We start from the raw sequence: 19379 nt of genomic DNA, 5'->3' as shown, positions 1-19379 counted from the left end.
TTCACCACCCTTAATTATAAAAATCCTTTCATTTGTCATCAGAACGAAAATAACTTTTTACACTAGTTAGCAAAATCAACTAGAGAAACATCTCCTTTAACTGTGTCAAAGCTTCCAGATCCATCTCTTCATGAACTTGCACTTCACTCCAGTAGAGGAAGAATCAGGGAAACGTTTTCTCCGTCTTTTCCGAGCATCCCCTCTGCAGGATGATACGGTGGTGGAAGAAATAACTAACAACAAGAACACCAAGAACAAAAGAGTTGGCCAAAATTAAGCTTTTGAAATGAATATCATGATTTATGTTAGATTTTTTTCCTGTGGCCATAGAAAATAGAACATTAATGATCTCTGCTGGGCTTCCCTGGTGGCTCAGTGGTGAAGAATCTACCTGCCAATGCAGGGGACATAGATTTGGTCCCTGGTCCAAGAAAATTTCACATGCCACAGAACAACTGAGCCCAGATGCTCCAACTATCAAGCCTGTGCTCTGGAGCTCGGGAAACAGAACGACTGAGCCCATGAGCCACAACTACTGAAGTCTGCTTGCCCTAGATCCTCTGCTTTGCAACAAGAGACACCACCACGATGAGAAGCCGGTGAACCATGGCTAGAGAAAAGCCTGCATAGCAATGAAGACCCAGCACAGCCAAAAAATAAAAATGATGTCTGTTGTATGTATCTCCAAGCAGGAAAACAAGTAGCTGAATTAGTCAGGAGAGGCTAGGTTAAGCTGTAAACATCCCACACCTCTCAGTGGGTTCCATTGAAGGATTATTTATTTCTCAGACTCTGCATACTTCATTGGCATTCTTGGGGCCCAGGTTGATGGAATGGCCACCTTCTCAAGCACTCAGGATTGTTATGGCAGAGGAGAAGATGCAGGGTATTTCAGTGCTGCAGGCCAGATAGGACACAGTCAGTCAGTTCAGTCGCTCAGTCGTGTCTGACTCTGCGATCCAATGGACTGCAGCATGCCAGGCCTCCCTGTCCATCACCAACTCCCGGAGTTTACTCCCAGAGATCATTGAGTCAGTGATGCCATAGATGGGACACAAGTCACAGCGAATCAGCTGGAACTAGCCACGTGACCCCACTCCGCTGAACATGGACCAGGAAGGACACAATCCTATCACCTACCCAGAAGGTAGGAAGATGGAAATATTTGGTGGTAGCAGTGGCTACCATTGTCTGCACTTCTGATCAAAAATGTTTGACCATCACAGGCAAAATGCACATACTCCCTAAGAGAGACAACCCAAAAGTCCTATCCAGTCCAGATATCAAGCTCCAAGTATAGGACCTCCAGTGATGGGCAGTAGTCTTTGTGTTCAAAGGGACATGTTTGATATTAGCACATATATATGAAATCTAGAAAGATAATACTGCTGAACCTATTTTCAGGGCAGCAATGGAGATGCAGACATAGAGAACAGATTTGTGAACACAGCGGAGAAGGAGAAAGAGGGATGAAATGAGAGAGAAGCATAAACTATATACATTACCATATGTAAAATAGATAGCCAGCGGGAATTTGCTGCCTGATGCAGGGCGCTGGAAGTAGGTGCCCTGTGACAACCTAGAGGGGTGGTAGATGGGGTGGGAGGTGGGAGGGAGGTTCAATAGGGAGGGGACATATGTTTACCTGTGTCTGATTCATGTTGATGTATGGCAGAGACCAAGACAATATTGTAAAGCAATTATCCTCCAATTAAAAATAAATGCATTTAGAAAAGGGACATGTTCTGGTCTCGAAATCAGTTATAGAGGTGGCTCCTCCTAGTTCAAAACCTCAGGGAAACAGAAAGATAGATTATCTTTCCCTCGTCTACAGCACAACAGACAAAGGTTGATTTGGGGCTTCCCTGGTGGCTCAGATGGTAAAGAATCTGCCTGTCGTGCAGGAGACTTGGGTTAGATTCCCTGGGTCGGGAAGATCCCCTGGAGAAGGAAATGGCAACCCACTCCAGTATTTTATCAGGGAAATCCTATGGTCAGAGGAGCCTGGTGAGCTATAGCCAAGGGGGTCACAAGGAGTCGGACACGACTGAGTGACTAACACACACACACACACACACACACAACCTTAATAAATATTCCCATTCAGAAAGGGGAGAGATGGAATCAGTGCAGCCATCCCTGGACTGTGGTCGTGACGGTTCTGAACACCTCTTTGCAGAATGAGGTCCTCATGTGGCTGCTTGGGAGGGATTCCCAGGTCACTGTTCTTTGTCCCTGACTTCTCCCCCCCTCTTCTCTGTCATCTTCCTTGGTCCTACCTGAGATGGGTGTTGCAAGTGATATGCTCCTTGGAGACAGAGCAGCTTTCTCTGCCTGCTTCTTGACCATAAAGATTTAGGACCCTAAAGATTGTTGCACATCAAGCAATTAAAAAGAAATGCATATAATTAAAAAAAGAAGGTTGTTGCAAGTCTTGAACAGTCCTGCATGGGTTAGTCCAGATGTCACTTCCCTTGGTGACGCGACTGGTGTAAATCATCTTAGATTTTCTCCTATCTGTCCAGGCAGCTCTCTGGAAATATAGCCATACATCCTGGAGCCAATAACCATATCCACAGTTCTTCTTGAGATCAACCTAACAGTGGATAATTTGAGCCTATTAGTTTTCTTTTTTTTTTTAACAATTAAAAAAAAACTTAAGTCTTTATTGAATTTGTTACAATATTGCTTATGTTGTTTATGTCCTGGTTTCTTGGCCATGGGGCATATGGGATCTTTGCTCCCCGATCAGGGATTGAACCTGCACCCTCTGCATTGGAATGCAAAGTGTTAACCACTGGACCAGCAGGGAAGTCCCAAGACTATTCATTTTCAGTGGGAACTTATACCCTGTAGCTTCTTCTCTCTACCCCCACAAGTCACTTTGTCTAATACAAATACTTATTTTTTGAAAGCTACAACTTTAATTAGGCTTCTGTAAAACACCTTATTTTCTTCAGAGGTATTAGCAAGGGGCATAATTGTCCTATCCTTGACTTGTTCCATGAAGCAAGCCTGAATCCTAGTCAGCCCTTCTGGCACAGAAGTCTTTTAAATTTTATTTATTTCTGATTGACAAGCAGTTGCCTCTGCCAACCCTGAAAATCCCCATGTTTCTGGACTTTCTCTTGTCCATCTCCTCTCTTCTGCCAATAGTAGCCACCATGTGATACTAACCATCTGGTTTCCAACTTCTTCACAGATGTACGAGTTTTTAGGTACATTATCTGCCTTCTAAGTTATCACCACAAACAATTTTTCAAATATTTTGCCACTCATAACATGAATGGCCCATAACAGCCTCAAATAAAATGTCTTTATTACCCATAACTTGGCCCCTGATTGTTGTTGTCGTAGTTGTTCAGTTGTGTCCAGTTCTTTGTGATACCATGAATTATAGCCCACTGGGCTCCTCTGTCCATGGGATTCTCCATGCAAGAATACTGGAGTGGATAGTCATTCTGTTTTCCAGGGGATCTTCCTGACCCAGGGATCAAACCTGGGTCTCCTGGATTGCAGACAATTTCTTTATTGTCTAAACCACATGCTGCTGCTGCTAAGTCACTTCAGTCGTGTCCAACTCTGTGTGACCCCATAGATGGCAGCCCACCAGGCTCCCCTGTACCTGGGATTCTCCAGGCAAGAACACTGGAGTGGGTTGCCATTTCCTTCTCCAATGCATGAAAGTGAAAAGTGAAAGTGAAGTTGCTCAGTTGTGTCTGACCCTTCGTGACCCCATGGACTGCAACCTACTAGGCTCCTCCGTCCATGGGATTTTCCAGGCAATGTACCAGGTCATAAATTTTAGGTTTTGCTTATAGTAGCTTCTCAATTCTGGGTATTATAGTGAGTCAGTGTGGGTAGACTAGATCAGGCCACGGAAACAAGTCCATCCCCAGATATCAGAAAATTAGAACAAAAGATTTTTTTTCTTACTTATGCTTCATCCCTGTTGTTTTGTCTGGGGGCCCTGTCCCAGGTCACTTCACTCTGGGACTCATCTCACTCTGCCAGAGCAGTCACCATCATGGATGATGCTGACCATTGTGGCTATGATAAAGAAAGTTCTGGAGGCTTTAATTAAATATTTTGGTTCAGAAATGACATACATCACTTCTGCTTACATCTCATTGGTTAGAACTACTGGCCTGGTCCAACCATAAGTGAGGTAGAGTGTACAATTCCCCACCTTCCTGAAATGGAGAGAGTTGGAGATATTTGGAAAATATCACTGATGATGCCACAGTAGGGAAATGGGATGAAGAAGCAGGCTGCAAACTTGAAGAACTAACAAGTGCTCTTGGGATCCTCCCTGAATGATAAAATGCTCTTTATAGATTTATTTCTTGGCAGGGTTAGTCATCTCCTAGGGCTGTTGATTTGCACGACTCAGATGTCTAATGCATTCCTTTTCCAATATATAGCTTCACTCAACTGAAAACTGTAAGATTTTTCTCTGGTGGATTCTGGAGCATCATTATCTCCTTCACCAGTCTGTAGCTGATATCATCACCATCATCGTCAAAAACTCCAGCTAAGCAGCTAATTATAAATGATCCTTATCTATAAGATGTATTTGCATTTGTCCTTTCACTTGTCACTTTGGTCCCAGGGAAAGCCCAGAGGGAGGGAAATGGTCATGGGACACAGTGTTAGACTTTTTATTCCTGCCCTCAACAATCTATGGTGAAAAGCTAGAGACAGAGGTGATTCTTCTTAGGGAGGGTATGTGTATACACACCTGTAGACAGGTAGGAACTGAGGGAGCTGACCCCTTACAACTCTTTCCTTCCATGGAGGTCTGTGGCTGAAAGGGCAGTGGAAAGGACCATTCACAGAGATGACTCAGAGAAGCAAGGCTAAGTCTCCCCAGAGGAAAACCATGAAGATCCCACTGCTGGGGTAATGACAAGCACACATGCTCGTACACACACACACACACACACACACACACACACCCACACCCACACACACACACACACATATACCCATGACCTGTCTAGCTCATGGCTTTGGAACTTATCTGCCCAGAATGATCTTCCCTGCTTGTAGCAAGTCTGGCTCATTCTCTTTGAATTCTCAGTTAAATTAGTACCTCTTCAGAAGGAACTTTCCCAACCACCTGATGCTTCAAAGCAGAATTCCCAGGTTCGTGCCTAACTCAGCATCCAGTTTATTTTCTTCAGAGCCTTCAGTACAATATGTAAATATCTTCTTTATTGTTTACTGTGAAAATTTTCTATCTAGAATGTCATATATTTATTGCAAGAAATAAAAGCAGATGGTCTGTCCAGGTTACTCCTAAAACCCCACCACCTGGCACATGGTGGGCATCCAATAACTTCTCAGTGCAAGCTTATTAAATAAATGAATGATAGTGACCATCAGTGAAAACGTCTGGCTTTAGATAGAATTAGGAAAGCCTATGCTGTCATGAAACTGGGACTCCGTGAATTCTGGAGAAATGTTCACTTGTCACTGGAGGTGGCATTGCAGTCTGAGGATGGGGTTATTCCTCTTGTCTTCCTTCACGTGGGAACTGGCACGTCTAAAGGTGTGATTTTACTCACCCTTTAATTTCTGCTTGAGAGGAATGATCTAGAGAAAAGGGCTTTTCTGTGGCTAAGAAATGAGTCTCTTTTACACAAGAACTAAAAACAGAATTCTGATTCATGAACTTGCTAATGGGTTTTCCCTTGGGGGGAACCTTTCTGTGCCCAGTGAAACCTCTCTTGGGGCAGAGCCTTATGCCCCATGTCAAGGCAAATATGGAGCTTCTATCTGACTGTAGGTTGGCAGCCTTAACCCAAGTGACACTCAAAGGGCTGTTCCCATCACCATCTTAGACAGAATTCAGGTTCCTCCCCACGTTTCTCCAAGGTTTGCTTGGAAGAGTGACTGACCTAGTGGACAACCTTGTGCATAAAAATGGCAGTGATGAAAACAAGCATGCCCATGACTATTTCATGGTAAAAACTGCTCACCAAAAATAAAGAGAATCATGAGTAAGTCATTTTACCACTCAGAAAAGAATTACAGATAATTGGACAGGGGTAAAGACAAACCAAGAAACTCCAGTACTTTCTGGGTTATACTTGTAGGTTTCCTTTTCTTTCCTGAAAGAAAAAAAAAAAATTGAATGGAGCAACCTACTAGTGCAAAGTTTAAGTTGATTGATGACAATAGCTTGTGAAAAAGAAAGATACTGACTGGATGATATACTTGCGCTCTCGACGTTCACTGAAACAGGCAAGTTGGGAGAAGGGAGCAGCAACGACCAGGAATGAAATGCAAACGACCACCTAGAAGACATGGTGAGGGACCAGACTAGAGAATGAAAACGTGGTGGTGCGGCCATCTGTCTCCTACTGTCTCAGCACTTGGCCTCTGCCCTACACATCCAGCCCACTTGGTTCCCTACTCACCTTCCTCCCCAGCACCCTGCTGGGAATGGACCACTGTGGTTTTACAACACCGCGCTTTATGCAAAGAACTCTCACAGGAGTCTTGTGGTTTGAGAGTAGCTCTATGTATCCTTCCCATCATGATCGTCCATGAACTCGTACCAATGCTCTAAGAACACCTTCTTGTTCTGGTTGTCAGCCAACTTATGTTTGTCCATAGCCACCCCAAAAGGGGAAACTGAGGCAACGAGAAGCCAGCATCAACCCTACTGTGTAGGTAGGTAGTGTGAAATGATCAGACCCTAACCTATCTGAACTAGTGATGGTCTCTGGCCGAAATGGGTGGAAAACCATTCTTACCGCCTCCCTCCTGGAAACTCCCTACAACCAAATCTGGTCCCTCCCCAAATACTGCCAGGTGGGTCTTCCTTGTAACATTGCCTAGGAGCAGAGGCCATCTTTCTCAGAAGATCGTGGGGGAGTGAATGAGATGGTGCAGGTGCGGCACCCAGAAGGTGGTTGGCACATATTAGGTGCCCAGGAAGCACAGCCATTAGTTTAATCAACATGCCGTTCTCAGACACTCCAGATTCGTTCCCAGGGAAGCTGGGAGCTTATAAATTTCAAGATGTATAATACTTCCTTAGATTATGTTACCTGTGAGATGCCACCATCTTCTGGTTCTTTTTTCCCTGGGACTGCTGCCCAAGCTCCCTTGGAAAACCTCTGTTGGGAAAGGCAACAGGCGACCTCCCACCCTTTTCTGGGCTCTCACTTTGCAATTCTAGAAGAAGGGCAGCCTCACCCGCCTGCCTAGGTTTGCAAAAAGACCCATGGGATTCTCTGGGGAGTGACACTCAAGTACAGTTTAAATCGGGAGCTCTCTGGACGTCAAAACGTGCTTCCTTTATTTTGTAAGTGGAGATTGGAGAAACTGGCAAATGGATCTTTGTAAATTCAGAAGGAGAAAAGATGATTTGATTTTTTTTTTTTTGTCATTCAGTTTCGGGGTGAGTGGAGGCACGGACCTCTGTGCCAGGTGGCGGGGCGGGGTGTTTTCTTATTGATGAAATGCACTGCGCAGGTCAACTCCGCAAACCGAAAAGGGAGAAGCGGTTGCGGGGGCGGGGGGGTGTGGCAGGGGGGTAAGCGCCTGTTCAGAGGGCGGCGGATGCGGACGCGCTTAAGGGAGAGGCGTGCCAGGAGAGCGCGGGAAAGGCTGCCGGAGAGGCTAGGGTGCTTCTGCGCGCCGCGCCCGGGCTCGCGCGGCCCCTGGCCGGGCGAGGGGTGTCATGCGGGAGTGGGGTGGGAGGGGGCAGCAGGCGGGGCCTGCCACGTCACTTGGAGAGAGTGTGTTGGGAAGGAAGGGCAGAGCGGAGAGCCGAGCCGCTGCAGCTGCGGCGGCTGCAGCGAAGGCTTGAGCGCTGGGGAGGTGGGTCCGCGCGCCCCGACTCCCGGGGCGGCCCCAGGGCCCCTCTCGCAGGCCGGCGGCGCGGCTCGGAGGGAGGCGGTGGCGGCCGTGGCGGCGGGAACGGCGACCTTGGCCAGCGGAACGCGCGGTGGCCGTTGGGCGGAGGCCGAGCCCCGCCGGGCGTCTTGGCCGAGTCGGAGGGAGGCGCATCTGGGGCACGGGTCCCGGCGGCGGCAGGGGGTCTGGGACGTGCTGACACCCAGGGCGGACCCCCCCGTCGCGGAGCCCAGTCTGAGGTGCGGCGAGAGGGGCCAAGCCACGCATCTTTTTCGGGCGTGCACACGCGCCCGGCTGCGGTTCCAGGTACTCCAAGCTCCATCTGGCATCCGGCGCGGATAGCTGGAGGCGCGGGGCCGAACCCTCCGCGCCCCGGTCACTTCCTCAGACCTAGCCCGGCAGAGACCAGGGCTTCGGGACTCAGGGACCCGCCGCCGGCTCGGACCGCGAGCCCCACCCTGCAAAGAGGGCGCCGCCGAGAGCTGGGAGGCGCCGCGGCGACCGGGTAGTGGTCGTGTCGTGGGCGCCGTCCTAGCGGCGGGGAGCGCAGCGCGGAGGGGACATGCGATCGGAGAAATCCCTGACGCTGGCGGCGCCGGGGGAGGTCCGCGGGCCGGAGGGCGAGCAACAGGATGCGGGAGACTTCCCGGAGGCCGGTGGCGGTGGCGGCGGCTGCTGTAGTAGCGAGCGGCTGGTCATCAACATCTCGGGGCTGCGCTTCGAGACGCAGCTGCGCACCCTGTCGCTGTTCCCGGACACGCTCCTGGGGGACCCCGGCCGCCGCGTCCGCTTCTTCGACCCGCTGAGGAACGAGTACTTCTTCGACCGCAACCGGCCCAGCTTCGACGCCATCCTCTACTACTACCAGTCTGGGGGCCGGCTGCGCCGGCCGGTCAACGTGCCGCTGGACATCTTCCTGGAGGAGATCCGCTTCTACCAGCTGGGGGACGAGGCCCTGGCCGCCTTCCGCGAGGACGAGGGCTGCCTGCCCGAGGGTGGAGTGGACGAGAAGCCGCTGCCCTCGCAGCCCTTCCAGCGCCAGGTGTGGCTGCTCTTCGAGTACCCGGAGAGCTCGGGGCCCGCCCGGGGCATCGCCATCGTCTCAGTCCTGGTCATTCTCATCTCCATCGTCATCTTCTGCCTGGAAACGCTGCCCCAGTTCCGTGCAGACGGTCGAGGCGGAAGCAACGGTGGCGGTGTCTCCCCAGTGTCCAGGGGCAGTCAGGAGGAAGAGGAGGATGAAGGTGACTCCTATACCTTCCATCCTGGCATCGCCCCCGGGGGAATGGTGGCAGGGGGCTCATCCTCACTAAGTACTCTTGGGGGCTCCTTCTTCACGGACCCCTTCTTTCTGGTGGAGACGCTGTGCATCGTCTGGTTCACCTTTGAGCTACTGGTACGTTTCTCTGCCTGCCCCAGCAAGCCAGCCTTCTTCCGGAACATCATGAACATCATCGACCTGGTGGCCATCTTCCCCTACTTCATCACCCTGGGCACGGAGCTGGTGCAGCAGCAGGAGCAGCAGTCGGCCAGTGGCGGGGGCGGCCAGAACGGGCAGCAGGCCATGTCCCTGGCCATCCTCAGAGTGATCCGCCTGGTCCGCGTGTTCCGCATCTTCAAGCTGTCCCGCCACTCCAAGGGGCTGCAGATACTGGGCAAGACGCTGCAGGCCTCCATGCGGGAGCTGGGCCTGCTCATCTTCTTCCTCTTCATCGGGGTCATCCTCTTCTCCAGTGCTGTCTACTTTGCGGAGGCCGATGACGATGATTCGCTCTTCCCCAGTATCCCGGATGCCTTCTGGTGGGCGGTGGTCACCATGACCACCGTAGGTTATGGGGACATGTACCCCATGACAGTGGGGGGCAAGATTGTGGGCTCGCTGTGTGCCATCGCCGGGGTTCTCACCATCGCCCTACCCGTGCCTGTCATTGTCTCCAACTTCAACTACTTCTACCACCGAGAGACGGAGCAGGAGGAGCAAGGCCAGTATACCCACGTCACTTGTGGGCAGCCTGCCCCGGACCTGAAGGCAGCCGACAGTGGACTTGGCAAACCTGAATTCTCGGAGGCCACTCGGGAGCGGAGACCCAGCTACCTTCCCACTCCACATCGAGGGTATGCAGAGAAAAGGATGCTCACTGAGGTTTGACAGATGCAGGCAGCACCTGCATGGAAGGAAGACACCGAACACACCCTTCCTTAGGGACCCTTCTCATCCTCCACTACTCGCATCCCAGCTCCAGGTGACCTCCTGACTCTCTTCCTCACACCCAGTGGTTGGCGCCAGGGCCACACACCTGGACTGCCAGCCTTGTTACTTGACCCCTGCAGCATCCCAGGTTTCTCCATCTAAGTGACATTTTTGAAATTCTAATGGTGCCACCCATTCGTGCCCATCTTATGTCACGTGGACAAGATTTCCATCTGACCTTCCCTCGAGACTCTGATTTTTCACATTTGGGACTTGTGATGTCTCTAGGAAGAGTGACGTCAACAGGCTGGAAACCAGGCATACCAGGGTCTTGTTTCTCCTTAGCATCCTTGGCTTTGGGGCATGCACCCTCCCGTTGTAGCTTCTGGCCACGTGCTAACTAGCCGAAGCTGGTGGGCAGAAACAGTACTCATCCTGTTGTTTTCCTCCAGTGCCCTGTAAGGTCAGCTGGTCATTCTGCAGAGAAGCCTTAGGAGAGCCTTCAGTTGCACAGCCTGGACATATGTTATCTGTCTCTAACCTTGGATGCAACTAGAGAAACTACGATGCCTCTTGGCCATTTGGAGGACGTGAGAGGTCAGTCCTGGACCTAAAGGGCCAATGGATTCTTCTAGCCTGACCTGGCACGGTAGATGTTAGTCTCTGGTCTCCACTTAGCTCTCTCGACTCTGATTCCCTTGACTCTCCCTTGCTTCCAGGAAGGCTCCTCCTTCTCAGAGCCAAATACTCTGTTCAGGTGCCTTCCTGTGCGGAGGAACTGACAAAGGGGAACCACGGAGCTGCGAGAAATGGCTGAATGGAACCAAGCACCTGGCCTGACCGCTTCTTAGGGAAGCGGTGTCCCTTAGACAGTGCCATCTCGGAGCGGTGGAGGAGTCTTGTTGCTGACAGCAAATTCCTCTCCCTCACTTCCCCCAGCCCTCTCTAGCCCTCCATCCTGCTTCCTGGGAATCTGACTTAGGTTTGCAGCTGAAGGCTTGCTAACGCAGACTCCAGCTTAAATCTGCCGCCAGGTAAAAGCACACATTGGATGCTAGCGTGGGTTTCTGTTTGCATTTTGCTGGCAATGAGATAGGCGGTTTAGAGTAAGGAAGAAGCATTGTTCTTTTGCCGACAGCCTCACTGGTAGAGGGTTGTTTTTTTTTTTTTTGCTGAGTCAGGTAAACATTCTCCTGCTCTAGCCCTGGAGCCACAGCCGCTGGCTGTCACCAGGGAGATGCCCGGAGGTGCCCCTACCTGGTCTGAGCCATCTTCTTCCATCGTGAACTGAGCTGCTCTTCCTGTGCCACCTGCCCACGTCCCCTCTTTCTCCTCTTTGCACTGCCATTCATTTGCTGCCTTGATAAACTGTGATGACCTGTTCTGCACTCTCCTGGGTACAGTTCAGAAACCGAAAGGACTGTTAACGTGTTTTTAGTTTTATAATCTAGGCTTTAAGACTCCTTGATGAGATTTTTTTTTAAGCTTTTCTCTAAGAGCTGACTTAGGAGGTACAGCCTCTTGAGGGTTTTCTTGAGAGACACTGTGTCTGGATGTTGCCGCACTTTACAGGGTAACTTGGGGGCCGCAGTTCCTCTTTGTGCCTCTGTGTCCCCACCCGTTTGATGGGAATATTGATGTCTGTCCCCCCCGCTTCGTGGGGAATGGCCCAGGAACTCAGCTGGGATTCTGTGGGTGATGCTATGCAAATGCGTGAACTTCCATAATGATTTCTATTTCATTACCCTGCTTCCCCCTCTCCCATAGGCAAAGCCTCCTCCCAGGGTTCCTGCTTTGGGTCCAAAGCCCACATCCAGGCCATTCTGGGTCCTTAGCTTTTTAAATCCCTCCCTCACCTCTTGAACTGGGCCTCATTCTTTACTTCTTCCCCTTTAGCAGGGAAGATGCTCTTTGGAGTGATTCAGTGGCATCCTTTTAGGGCCAGGCACCACCATCTTGATTGGGAGCTTGACTTCTCCAAATCTGAAATGCAATATAAAGTACTCATGATTCAGATACCTGCTCTGAGGCTATGAAGTGCCAGTTTTCTACATCTGTTCTGGAATATTACTCCTGACAGTCCAGGGGGAGAGGTGGGGAAGAGAAGGCCCACCCAGAGGCAAAAGGAATGCTCACGTCGAGAGTGAATGTTGAAACACGGATGTATCCTTCTCAGAATGGGGGTGTGTGTGAGTTTTCATCATCCTCACCATTTCAAGTCAGAGCATGCCCGAGTGGAAAGGGTTTATGAAGAGCTGGGCTCTCTGGGGATTCTGGTTGCCGTAGCAACCTTCCAGACTGTTCTGTCTTCTGAGTTGGGCAGCCAGGGAGAATGAGAGACGACGTATTCCCAGCTTCTGAAATGGGGACGCCTCTCACATAACGTTGTTTAGGGGCTGGCAGGGCTGGGACAGGGATGTGTGGCCTTTGGAAAACGAGGGGGAAGCAGGTCCCCAAAGCTTCCTATCTGGGCCTTTCTTCCTGGTTTCCCCACCCCATCACTGGAGCCATCTCATCTCACTCACGAGTCTTCAGAAACTTGAATGCTAGGCAACTGCCAGTTAGACCGTATTCTCTCTTTCGAAATGGCCTTGGAGGGGACTAGCTTCTCAAGAGGCAGCTGCTACTAGTTTTAGTCCATAATAGCACCACGGAGCATTCACGTCGGCCCCTCCCAGCTCTAAGACAGAGAGATGATGCTTCTTCTTCCCAAGAAAATGTCTAGCTCCTGGGAGGGACTTCATACATGGTTCTTCTTAAAGACATCCAAGACAAACTGGGAGACTGTGACCTGACCTACTTCCTCTGATGGATTTCGCCAAGTGACCCCCTTTGACCCTGAGCCTCTCGATGTGGATTTTGTTCCCTGAGCACCGAGGGAATCTGTGCCCCGTGTCGCCATGACTGCTGGGGTGGCGATTTCACAGCTGTCAGCAGAGGAGTTCAGGTTGTTGTTACACCTGACTTGGGCCGGCAGGAGCTCCCAGAGGTCTTCCTGGATCTGTCAGGCTCGACTGAGATGTGGGGGGATTCCTCCTGCCTGAGAAGCCCCAGGAGAGAAGGGGACAGCTGGCCGTCTTTGCACCCGAGGTAGGTTCTGCTGCTGGGGAATTTCGTTCTGGCTCAGTCTTTCAGGTCAAATGAGAACAGGAATGGGGAGGGGTAGAGAGGGGGCGGGAGAGCATGCATTTGGGGAGAATGAAGCCTTTGGCTGCTCAGCAGCTTCCTCGCTCACTCTCTTTCCGTGTGTTTCTGTCTCCATCTATATTACTCTCCTCTGTTTCTGCTTGCACACTGCTATCTCCCTTCACTCCCCCTTCTAAACCACCCCCCTTTTTCCTCTGCATTGCCCCCTTCTTTCTTCCCTGCAGTCTCACTTTCTCTGCCTTTCTTTCTTCTCACCTTCCTGGTTTTCCCTCATCTGCCATTTGAACCTCTTCTTCCTTCTTTGTGCATCTTTCTCTCTCTTTCTTGGGGGCTGGGAGCACCTTGGGGCATTTCAGTTGGGCTCACTCTTTGGATTCGAGGATGGCTGTGACCTAGGGTGTTTGCTCAGAAGGTTGTTCTCCAGCTGGAGGACTCTCCTTTTTCCTGCCAGTACAGCATCCTGTCCTAGCATGCTCACCTCTGGGGGCGGAGTCCTGAGTTTCTGGAGCAAGATGAGGTTGCTGTGGGTTTAGAAAACATCTCTGATGATACTTCCTGAATCTGCAAGGAGAAAATAGAGAAGGCGGGTTGGAGAGAAGAAAGAGAACCTCATATATTTCAGATAAATATTTTGCTTGTGTAGCACTAGACTCTGCTCACTCCGGGTCCCCAACCTTGAGAAGCTTGCAGAAGAGTTCCAGACAATGCACTATAGATAGAGTGAAATAAACACAGAAAAGAGGATGTAGAAGGAAGCCATAGAGTGGAATTAACCTAGAAAAAGCCTTAATTCAAGAGGCTGGCCTTCTGAATGCCCTGAATTCACTTGAAGGTTCTCAGAGCTGACTCTCTCATATCCTGAAAGCAGAACAAAAGCAGAGTTCATAAATCCCAGTGGTGTGAAGTGCAGGGGACGACTCTCTTTAGAAAGATGGCTTAAGATTCACCAACCGGTCTATAGGGAGGCTTTTTCTTTGTGCATCTCTTTGCTGGAGGTCATGTAGACTGAGTCCCACATGTATCAGGATAATAGGTTTTTGGAGGGTTGTTGTTCAGTTGCTCAGTTGTGTCTGACCCTTTGCAACCCCATGAACTGCAGCACGCCAGGCCTCCCTGTCCTTCACTGTCTCCTGGAATATGCTCAGACTCATGCCCATGGAGTCGGTGATGCCATCCAACCATCTCATCCTCTGCTGCCCCCTTCTCCTTCTGCCTTCAGTCTTTCCCAGCATCAGGGTCTTTTCCAATGAGGGTAGTGGGCATTTTCTAAAAGAGGATTGCAGTGACAGTTGTCCTTGATAAGTTAACTCACAAAAGTCACTGAATTTTTTTTTTTTTAAAGTGACGTGAGGCTAATAACCTCAGAGTTTCATGTCTTGTCTGGGAGATGGTTTGGTTTTATAAATCTAGAAGTTAAGCCTCTCTAAAGATGTACCGGATTGCATATTCAAGAAGGAATGACAGTTTTTTTCTCTGCCACATGGGGACACTTTAGAGCTTTCGTGCGGCTCCCGTCCAGTGCTAGGAACCATTTGTTTTGTTTTGAATTTTGACAATGAGACCATTGTGGGATTGACATGCCCCTTTCTTTTGGCTCTGAAGACAGGCGAGGCCCTTTCTGGTCCAGGCGGAGTCTGGTCAGCTTGTCCTGAACTAGGATAAGCACGTTGGAGATGACTCGTGACAGCACAAAGACAACTTGCCCCCCGCCCCTGCCCACCGCCCACCCAAAGCTAAGGGGTTTATACTTTGCTGGCGAAACCTCACAAACAAATGCAGAAAGTTCCACCTCATCTCTGTTTCCCTGGAAACTCAGAGTTCCTTGAGAAATTACAATGGAGCCAAGGTGTTATTCTCTTGGTCCGCTCCCCACCCTCCAGCCGCTGATTGGGTGTCGCAGGTCATGGCGCATTCAGGAAACAGGAGAAGCAGGGGTGAGGGTCTTCCCTCAGCTGGTCCTCCTTTGGCGTGCACACCAGATGTCCTTGCTCTCTGCTCTCACTTGCCTTCCCCTCACTGATCCCTTCCTTCCCCTCCCCACCCTCGGTGCTCTTCCTTACGTGACACCTTCCAGTCCTGCTATTTGTCATGCCTTCTCTCGGCTGGCTGAGCCCATGCTTTTGGCAATGTTTTGTCCCCCGGCGTCTTTCCATAAATGCCAAGATAGATTTCCAAGGAACGCGGTCCTCCCGGGACAATCTGGCTGGAACCTGCCGTGCCGGCTCTGATTGGTTCTGACTGTGAGTTATTGCCCGGGGAAGCAAAGTTTGGTCTAATTCTAGCTTGTCAGGGTCACTTAGGGAAGGAAAAGAAACCCATTCTTTAAACTGAAGGATTTCCTCTCTCACTCCCACTTGACGCCGGGCTGCCCTGGGGTGCGAGGCTCTCTTGGGGCAGAATCGGGCTGGAGCTTGGGGCTTCTCCCGAGAGAGAGCCTCTAGATGCAAGCTGTTGGGAATGAAGACAGATGGGCTCCTAGTTCCTGTGTTATCATGTCTCGTGATGAACCACTTTCCTGATCTGGGCCTAAGGTCCCTGTGGGGCTGTAGACGGTCATTTCTTTCCCCTCCCTTTGCTCTGAACTCCTAGAGAGTTCTCACCACCTCTTTGTTCCATATATTAAAAAAAAAACCTTTTTATTGGAGACTACTTGATTTACAATGTTGTGTTAATTTCAGGTGTATAGCAAAGTGATTCAGCTATGCCTATATGCATATCTATTCATTTCTAAAGATTCTTTCCCCATATAGGTCATTATGGAGGATTGAGCAGAGTTCCCTGTGCTATGAGTAGGTCCTTGTGAGTTATTCTGGTGCTTGTCCCTAAAAAGGAGATGAAAACCTATCAGTGAGCACCTTGGAAAGGTTTTCCAGAACGAGGGACTGCTTCTTTCAGAACAAGAAAGAAAAAGAGGCAGACACCTCAACACTGGTACCTCACCTTGGCTATCCATACTGGTCTCACCGTGGCCATCAGCATTAGCCGTCGGGGGCCTAGCCCTGGTGGAATTTATGACAATTAAAAAAAATTATCTTATTGAAGTATAGTTGATTTACAATGTGTTAATTTCTACTGTACAGCAAAGTGATTCAGTTATACATATATAGACATCCTTTTTCATATTCTTTTTCATCATGGTTTATCTATGACTTGTTTTTTTTTTTTTTTTTGAGCACAGCTCTGACCTCATCCTTGTTGCTATGGAGAGGGTTTTCCTTTCGTCTGTCACGCGCCTGGCAAACACTATTTTCCCGGCCCTAGGAAACGTCTTGGAGCCTTAAGTGGCCTTCATCACAGGTGCAGGGAATGCAGACAGACTCTGTCTCTTTGGCGAGAGCGAAACCAACATCTCCAAGGAGCCTGCAGCCGAGCTGTCTACGGCGCTGCTATTTTTGACATGCTTGCTTGCTCCCAGGACTTGACAACCGCTGTCTCCAGGAGACAGACAAACCCCGCTCTTGGCAGCAGACATTTTGCTTTGGAAAAAAAATATAGGAAGACAGTCCTGCAGCTGGGAGGGACCAGGGCCATGCCTTCCCGCTCCTCCAGGAGGCTGGCACCCCGCCAGTGGGGTGGTGGGTCTGAAGCTGGGGTGGCACCCCCATCTGGGAATCCATCCTGCCCCATGGGAGTGGTCCTAACAGGAGTGAGAATGGAATCTTTCATTTAAGAAAGCATCTCAGTTGAGTGCTTTCAGACATCATGTCTTATAACAGAGGTTAGGAGCCTGGACTCTGGAGCCAGTTGTCTGGGTTCAGATCCCACCTCTGCCGCTCACCGGCTGGGTGATGTAAACCAAGTTCTGGAACCTTCTGTGCCTCAGTTTCCTTCTCTATGAAATGGGGGCATAATGGGGCCAATCTCACAGGGCTGTTTCAAAGATTAGATGAGTTAATGTGGGCACCTTGTTTATATAACACGAAGTAGCACCATGTACACGGTGTGGTGTAAGCAAGCACAACACAGAGGTTGATATTATCATCAGTGCTGTTATCCCTCAACAACCAAATGCAATGGGAATGCTAGGCATTGTTTTCCTCTTTGGCAGACAAGACAGTTGAGGTTCAGTGGGCAAGTTCAAGGGCACCTGGCTACCGAGTGGTCCACCGCCCTCAGGGGAGACGTGATGAGCAGAACCAGGAAAAGCCCGATGGATATTCATCAAGAAGAGAGAATGAATTGTGCTTCCTGAATGTGCACATAGCTTTTTGTTTGGCCATGTCTCCAAGCATCCCTAGTTCCCCAACCAGGGATCAAACCTGCTCCTCCTGCATTGCAAGCACGGAGTCTTAACCACTGGATCACCAGGGAAGTCCTAAGTTTTGTTTTTTAACAAAAATTTTTGGCCCCACTGTGCAGTATGCAGGATCCCAGGTCTCTGACCAGGGATCGAAACTGAGCCCCCTGCATTGCAAGGCAGATTCTTAACCACTGGACCACCAGGGGAGTCCCCGATAGGCTTTTAGTTACTTGCCAGTTTGTCTTTTTGACGGAAAATCCACAGGCTTCCTATGCTCTTTTCCTTCTGGGGCTCCAAAGGAACAGAACTGCTCATCTTTTTAGAGGGTCTTTCCTCACCCCATCACTGTTCTCCTCCCCTCATGCGTTAGCAGCCTGGGAGGGTGGGGGTGGCTCTCTTCTAGAGCCTTCCTCACACACTTCCTTTGAATCCTCTTCTTTGGGACAAATGCAGGGTCTCACAGGTGACCCTCGGGACAGAACCCATAAGCTGGACCCTGGCTCAGCGTTTTCGTCTACAGTTCTACTGGCTTTCAAAATCCCACTCCCCTGGTCCTTACCCTCAGCATCCTTTTTTGTCCCACTGTGTCCTTTCCCCTTTGCAGTGGGGTACCTGCTGACATTCCTTGGTTGTTTCCCACTGTTTTTTCCTCCTTTCAGAGGCTTCCCAGGTGGTGCTAGTGGTAAAGAATCTGCCTGCCAGTGCTAGAGATGCAGGAATCTGCCTGCCAGTGCTAGAGATGCAGGAGACATGGGTTCGATCCCTGGGTCGGGGAGATCCCCTGGAGAAGGGCATGGCTTCCCACGCCAGTATTCTTGTCTGGAGAATCCCATGGGCAGAGGAGCCTGGCGGGTCACAGTCCATGGGGGTCACAAAGAGTTAGACACTATGGAGTGTCTGAGCAACTTCCTCCTTTCAGCGGGTACAGAAGACCCTGGTGTCGAAAGAAGCTGCTCCCCCAACTGCTTTGGTTTTCTGGGCTGCTTCCACTGTGACTGAGGACAGCTGCTGGCTCGGGGGTCTCCGTTCGGGGCCGACAGCTGTACACATCCGGAGCTCATTCCCGAGGCCCCCGCAGTGTCCCGTGGGGGACTTGGCCGCAGGCAGGAAATGGGACTGCCCTCCCCTTCCTGCATTCAGAACTTCCCGGCTTGCTTGCTTTCAGAGTCAGAGAACGTAGGTCTGAATCACCTGTTAGCTGCACCTTGTTTAAATCTCTCCATGTTTCCGTTTACCATCTGCAAAATAAGGAAGCGAATTCCACTCACCCCACCTGGTGGTTACAAGGTTGCAAGCGAAAGCATTTCCCAGGCCACACACTCTCAGGAGAGCCTGGCTCCCCACTCTGCCAGGCAGCCGAGGGGGCTTCAGCGACACTGATCATCCACCCGCAGTCACCAGCCACCTGCATCTCAAAGAAAGGGCGTCCCAGTTGATTGCAGTTTCGTTCTCTCAACCCAACGTTGAAATGAAATATAGCATAAAAAACAGACTCAAGATAGAAACTTTTAAGCTAGAAAGCTCTTTTCCTAAAGGATTCATTGCAGAATATCTTTAAATAAATTGTAAGACATGATTTAATGTAGAGAAACTAAAAGATGCTTGCTCCTTGGAAGAAAAGCTGTGACAAACCTAGACAGTGTATCAAAGAGCAGAGATATCACCTTGCCAACAAAGGTCCTCATAGTCAAAGCCATGGTTTTTCCAGTAGTCATGTACGGATGTGAGAATCGGACCATAAAGAAGACTGAGCACCAAAGAATTGTTGCTTTTGAACTGTAGTGCTGGAGAAGACTCTTGAGAGTCCTTTGGGCAGGAAGGTGATCAAAGCAGCCAATCCTAAAGGAGATCAACCCTGAATATTCAATGGAAGGACTGATGCTGAAGCTGAAGCTCCAATACTTTGGCCACCTGATGGGAAGAGCCAAC

The 19379-nt window shown here is 50.1% G+C and overlaps 1 protein-coding gene and 1 long non-coding RNA gene across 8 annotated transcripts in view; one reads left to right on the top strand and one right to left on the bottom strand.

Moving 5' to 3' along the window:
- Positions 1-5195: 5195 nt before the first annotated feature.
- LOC139030541 (uncharacterized) lies at positions 5196-12009 on the bottom strand. The gene is made up of 3 exons (XR_011482878.1): positions 11920-12009; positions 6211-6302; positions 5196-6116 (listed from the first exon to the last, which is right to left on the bottom strand). It is a non-coding gene; the product is annotated as an uncharacterized lncRNA (long non-coding RNA).
- The window catches only part of KCNA6 (potassium voltage-gated channel subfamily A member 6), a 36150-nt gene continuing 25205 nt past the window's right edge, over positions 8435-19379 (top strand). For 5 of the 7 annotated variants that reach the window (XM_070453140.1, XM_020882661.2, XM_070453142.1 and 2 more), the window contains exon 1: positions 8435-13153. In XM_070453140.1, coding sequence (XP_070309241.1) covers positions 8435-10021 — 1587 coding nt within the window. In that variant the 3' untranslated portion in view covers positions 10022-13153. The remainder of the gene's footprint in view (positions 13154-19379) is intronic. The other 2 variants (XM_070453144.1, XM_070453145.1) reach the window with 1 other exon arrangement.

This window comes from Odocoileus virginianus, chromosome 23 (assembly GCF_023699985.2).
Source record: "Odocoileus virginianus isolate 20LAN1187 ecotype Illinois chromosome 23, Ovbor_1.2, whole genome shotgun sequence".
Lineage (NCBI taxonomy): Eukaryota > Metazoa > Chordata > Mammalia > Artiodactyla > Cervidae > Odocoileus > Odocoileus virginianus.
This window is presented reverse-complemented; position numbering and strand designations above follow the sequence as displayed.